Source organism: Coffea arabica, chromosome 11c (genome assembly GCF_036785885.1).
Source record: "Coffea arabica cultivar ET-39 chromosome 11c, Coffea Arabica ET-39 HiFi, whole genome shotgun sequence".
In the NCBI taxonomy this organism is placed as follows: Eukaryota; Viridiplantae; Streptophyta; class Magnoliopsida; order Gentianales; family Rubiaceae; genus Coffea; species Coffea arabica.
Window position 1 is genome coordinate 19039957 of NC_092330.1, and position 6047 is coordinate 19046003.

The window sequence follows — 6047 nt, forward strand, 5'->3', positions numbered from 1 at the left end:
GCCCAGAATCCGGCCAAGAATCCGGCTAGTTTCTGGCCGGATACAAGGCCGGATATGCAGGGGAAAAGAAAAAAAATTTGGTTTTTGGCTTCGGGTGGCAATCCGGCCGAAGCAATCCGGCCAACTTCCGACCGGATTTCCGGCCGGATTGACAGGGGATTTGGAAAAAATTTTGAGGTTGGCTACTGCCTCATATCCGGCCAAGAATCCGGCCGGGTATCCGGCCAGATTCTGGCCGGATAGTGACGTGGCCGGTTACTGTTCATCCGCGGCAAATTTTCGTTTTTCGTTTTCTTGTCCGTTTGAAGTGCTCGGGCGCTATACGTTCTTGTGTGGTAATTTTATGGCTATAAGAACACCTTAATGGAACGAATCGTTCATTTTGTCGAGTTTTCCATTTACATATTAAATGCGATTTGATTGCTTGCGACCCGTAGACCCGGCGAGAGCTGGGCAGGCGGTCCGTTGACCCCTCTGGTTCGCCTTAGGGGGAGATGGGGTCGTCACAAATGGTATCAGAGCCTAGGTTTAGATTAACCTGGGCATGTTAGAAATTTCTTGATTTGGGACTTGTATTCGATTGTTTTCCTAAGAGTGTTTGAGTTTAACTACGCTTTCGTGTAGGATGGATGCGCTTAGTGAATCTAGTGAGACACCGACCGTGGAGCAGGGCCGTGGAGTTCTTCCGGTGATTAAGTACCAGATTCGGCCGAGGGGGTCAACTATACGCTGGAGTCCGGCTAGTCGCCTCCGGCGTTGTGCGTGCCGCCACAGGTTTGCCTACCCCAATACCCTCGTATTGGCCGTGGACAAAGAAAGGAAGGAGTTAGCCAAGGACTATGCAAGGCTTGAAGCCGAAACAAACCAATTGAGGGAGGCTAACAAGAGGCAAGCTGAGCGGATTAAGGAGTTGGAATATGACCTGGGTGAAGGTCAAGATAGGGTGGACGACCTGTGTACGCAATTAGGTGAGACACGTGAACGAATGGTCAAGAGGGCGAGGCAAATGAAGGAGAAGGCCGGATCGATTCTGAACATGTGTGATGACCTATTAGGGGACGAGAGTGACGAGGACTCTTGCGTGAGGGGTTCAGTCGGAGTCGAATCCGCTCAGGCGAGTAGGTCCTCTAGTCCCACGGTAGGCTAGGGTGTGGCTTTTAAGCCATTTTGGATGATTTTGACTTTGTATATATAGGGGGCATGGAATGGTAGGCCGGGAAGGACCCTTAGCTAGTCGCGTTGTATATTGGACTAGTTGTATATTACTTTTGTATGGCCAGTTCCGTAAGACGTTCTCTGTTTGTACTTGACTGACTGTTTTGGTGTAAATGTTTGATCTTGTTGTGAATGCTATGAATATGTGTTATGTGTTTAAGTGCTTTATGAAGTACTTGTTTGGTTAAGTGTTCATGGTTATTGTTATATACAGGGGTGTGTGCCCTTTTATGTTAAAGTTATATTCATGGGTATATTTTGATTATAGATTGAACTAGATTGATGGAAGGCACGCGTAGTGGCCGGGGACGAGGGCGTAGGGGTAGACATCCCATAATTGAACAGGGTACGGGAACTGCAGTGCCCGAACCAATTCCTGAACCCCAAATCGATCCCAATGTGCAAGTAGCCGCTGCTATCCAGCGGATGACCGATCTCTTAGCCCAGGTGGTACAACAACAGGGCCCCAACCCTAATCCACCAATTGGCAATCCTGGCAATCCTGGAAACCCTGGAAATCACGTCGAGAGCGAGGATCGAGCTCTCGAACGATTCCAAAAATTCTCTCCGCCTAAATTTCTAGGAGGGCCCGACCCTGATGTGGCCGAACAATGGTTGGAAAAGATGATAGACATTTTCGCCGCTCTACATTACTTGGAAGAGAGGCAAGTGACCTTTGCAGTTTTCCAACTCGAAGGTGCCGCTCGCTCTTGGTGGAACATTACCCGGATGAAATGGGAGCGAGAACAGACACCAAGGACCTGGATGAATTTTGTACGGGAATTCAATGCCAAGTATTTTCCGCCGTTGGTTCAAGAGAAAAAAGAGGACGAATTTATTCGTCTACGCCAAGGAACGCAATCGGTGGCCGAATATGAGAGCCAATTCACACGTTTATCTAAATTTGCTCCTGAGCTCATTTTAACCGAACAAAGGAGGGCTAGGCGTTTTCTTCAGGGGCTTAATGTGGAAATCCAAAAGGATTTAGCCGTTGCCCAAATCACTACTTTTAGTGATGCTGTTGAGAAGGCCTTACGATCCGAGAATGTGAGGCTCCAGGTGAGAAACTTCCAAAATCGAAAGCGGGGAGCTGCTGGGAGTAGCTCAACTCAAGGGGATAAGAGTACCCCTCCCCCTCCTAAATTTGGAAGGGGAGCTGGAGGGGGACGATTTTCGAGTCCAGCTAGAGGGGCTTCTTCCCGAGGAATCCAACCAGGCCGAGGGCCGCCGAGGAGCACCACACAAGGGAGTTCCGCTACTGTAGCGCGTGGTCCGTGTAACTTCTGTGGGAAACCCAATCACACAGAGGACGACTGCTGGAGGAAGCAGAATAAGTGTTTGCAGTGCGGAAGTACGGAGCACCGGTTCGCCAACTGTCCGGTCCAGGCACGTGACGCGAGAGGAACTACCCCGATGACATCTAAGGCTACCTCAAGTCAATCCCGGGTAGACAGTACCAAACCAAAGGTACCTGCACGGGTGTACTCCATTGAACAACGGCCAGTCCCTGACTCCGCCGAGGTAGTGGAAGGTACGATTCCTGTCTTCCACCGCCTAGCTAGAATTTTGATAGATCCTGGAGCTACCCATTCCTTTGTTAACCCCGAATTTATGTGTGGAATTGATATAAACCCTGTCACTCTCCCTTATGAGTTGGAAGTTAGTACACCTACGGGGGACCAAAGTTTTATTTCTAGTAAAATGCACACGAATTATGAAATCTGGGTAGGTGAACGGAAATTATTGGGGAATTTGATAAGTTTAGCCATAAAGGGGTACGATGTGATATTAGGCATGGATTGGCTGGCTCGGTACGATGCTCAGCTAGACTGTAAACGGAAAACTGTTGAATTTCACATTCCTGGGGAGGCAACTTTGAGGTTAGATGTGAGGGGTAGTCTAGCCTCATCTGCTATGATATCGAGTATTCGAGCTAGGAAATTATTGAGTAGAGGGGCACAGGGGTTCCTAGCTTTTCTCATTAACACTCCTACTGACAAGCTGAAGATAGAAAATGTTCCAGTAGTAAGTGAATACCCAGATGTTTTTCCTGACGAGTTAGTAAACCTGCCTCCAGAAAGAGAAGTGATGTTCGAAGTTAACCTATGTCCCGGGGCTTCCCCTATTTCCAAAACTCCTTACCAAATGGCACCCGCGGAACTCAAAGAGTTGAAATTACAGTTGCAAGACCTTTTAGAGCGAGGGTTTATTCACGAGAGCGGATCGCCTTGGGGGGCGCCTGTTCTCTTTGTCAAGAAGAAGGACGGGACATTGAGACTATGTATCGACTACCGAGGGTTGAACAACGTGACGATTAAGAATAAGTACCCCATACCCCACATTGATGAGTTATTTGATCAATTGCAAGGTGCAGTGGTATTCTCTAAATTAGACCTTCGACAGGGGTATTACCAGCTGTTGATTAAGAAGGAGGATGTACCCAAAACTGCTTTCAATTCTCGGTATGGGCATTTCGAATTTGCCGTGATGCCTTTTGGACTGACTAATGCCCCTGCTGCTTTCATGGACCTCATGCATCGAATTTTCAAACCTTATCTTGACCGATTTGTCGTTGTTTTTATTGATGACATATTGGTTTATTCAAAAACCCGTGAGGAGCATGAAAACCATTTGAAGGAGGTCCTACAAACCCTGAGGGAGCATCAGTTGTATGCCAAATTTAGCAAATGTGAGTTTTGGTTAGAAAGAGTTGCTTTTCTGGGGCATGTGATTTCAAAGGAAGGGATTGCTGTGGATCCGGCCAAGGTAGAGGCGGTAACTGAGTGGAAGAGACCCGATAACCCTACTGAGATCCGGAGTTTTCTAGGGTTGGCAGGTTATTATCGGCGATTATTAAAGATTTTTCGAAACTTGCCAGTCCCTTAACCGATCTAACCAAGAAGGGTGGACGATTTTTGTGGAGTGATAAGTGTGAAACCAGCTTTCAAGAGCTGAAGCGGAGATTGACTATGGCCCCTATTCTAGCTTTACCTAACGGTCCGGACGGTTTCACTATTTACACTGACGCTTCCAAAGAAGGTTTGGGGTGCGTATTGATGCAACACCATAACGTGATAGCTTATGCTTCTTGAAAATTAAAAATTCATGAGCAAAACTATCCCATTCATGACCTAGAATTGGCCGCAGTTGTCTTCGCCCTGAAAAAGTGGAGACACTATCTGTACGGAGTGACTTTTGAAGTTTATTCTGACCATAAGAGCCTTAGATACCTCTTTTCCCAGAAGGAGTTGAACATGAGACAACGCCGTTGGATGGAATTCTTGGAGGATTATGATTATACTATTAACTACCATCCTGGTAAGGCAAATGTGGTAGCCGATGCCTTAAGTCGAAAGGCTCAAATTTCCGGATTGATGGTGAAGGAGTGGGAATTGTTGGGAGCTGTTGGAGAATGGAATCCAAAGTTGGAGCATAATAGGATAACCTTTGGGAATATCCGGGTGACGTCCGTGTTTTTAGAAAAGATCAAGGAAGCTCAAATTAAGGATCCGACAGTTCAAAGGTGGGTAGAAAAGGTGAAGAAAGGAGAAATACCCAATTTTAATTTGAGCCCTGAAGGGATTTTGAGATTTCGAAATCGAATAGTGGTACCCAATGATGAAATTTTGAGAAGGGAAATTTTGGAGGAAGCTCACCGATCTAAATATACAATCCATCCAGGAAGTAACAAGATGTATCATGACTTGCGACGATTGTACTGGTGGGACAGGATGAAGAGAGAGATAGCTCAGTACGTACAAACCTGTCTAGTGTGCCAGCAAGTTAAGGCTGAGCACCAGAAGCCTTCAGGACTACTGCAACCTTTGGAGATTCCCGAATGGAAATGGGAACATATTACCATGGACTTCGTTTCTGGACTACCTAGAACTCAAAAAGGACATGATGCCGTTTGGGTGATCGTTGATCGATTGACCAAGTCAGCTCATTTCCTACCTGTGAATATGAAGTATTCCATGGATAAGTTAGCTCGGGTATATTGGGAAGAGATTGTAAGATTACATGGAGTGCCTGTAAGCATCGTTTCCGACCGAGACCCTCGTTTCGTGTCCAGATTCTGGCAAAAGTTTCAGGAGACCTTGGGGACGAAGCTGAATTTGAGTACTACTTATCATCCTCAGACGGATGGACAGTCGGAGCGGACGATTCAGACCCTCGAAGATATGTTACGAACGTGTATCCAAGATTTCGGGGGTAATTGGGGACAACACATGACTTTAGTGGAATTCGCCTATAATAACAGCTACCATTCATCAATCCAAATGGCGCCGTACGAAGCTCTTTATGGGCGAAAGTGCCGTTCACCACTCTATTGGGATGAAGTTGGAGAAAAAAGGATCCTAGACCCTACCATTATCCCTTGGATGGAGGATGCCCGAGAAAAGGTCAAAGTAATCCGACAAAGACTTCAGACAGCCCAGAGTCGCCAGAAGAGTTACGCTGATAATCGAAGGAAGGATCTAGAGTTTTAAGTAGGAGACCAAGTATTCTTGAAGATTACACCATTACGGAGTCTTACTGCAGGAAGAGGAAAGAAACTCCAACCTAGATTCGTAGGCCCTTTTCCTATCCTTCAACGAGTTGGAAAAGTAGCTTACCGACTGGAATTGCCATCGAGTTTATCACGGATTCACGACGTATTTCATGTTTCCATGCTCAAAAAGTATTACCCTGATCCAACTCACATTGTCCAGCCGGAAGAGATTGAAATTGACGAGGCACTTCCTTACGAAGAAAAACCTGTGCAAGTGCTCGATAGAAAAGTTAAGGAACTGAGGAATAAACAAATTCCACTGGTGAAAATTCTGTGGAAG

The 6047-nt window shown here is 46.5% G+C and overlaps 1 protein-coding gene across 1 annotated transcript; it reads left to right on the forward strand.

The window, feature by feature from the left end:
- Nucleotides 1–625: 625 nt before the first annotated feature.
- LOC140016496 (uncharacterized) lies at nucleotides 626–5705 on the forward strand. The gene is made up of 5 exons (XM_072070027.1): nucleotides 626–1118; nucleotides 1799–2009; nucleotides 2151–3789; nucleotides 4458–4738; nucleotides 4946–5705. Exons 1-5 carry the CDS (start codon nucleotides 626–628, stop codon nucleotides 5703–5705), a joined length of 3384 nt encoding a protein of 1127 aa, XP_071926128.1.
- Nucleotides 5706–6047: the final 342 nt, after the last annotated feature.

Excerpts from the sequence above, each read along its gene's own strand:
- LOC140016496 (XM_072070027.1), top strand. The coding sequence starts at position 626 with ATGGATGCGCTTAGTGAATCTAGTGAGACACCGACCGTGGAGCAGGGC. Across the intron at positions 3,790-4,457 it reads ATCTTGACCGATTTGTCGTT|AAGGAGTTGAACATGAGACA; the intron begins GTTTTTATTGAT and ends CTCTTTTCCCAG. Across the intron at positions 4,739-4,945 it reads AAGGATCCGACAGTTCAAAG|GATGAAGAGAGAGATAGCTC; the intron begins GTGGGTAGAAAA and ends CTGGTGGGACAG.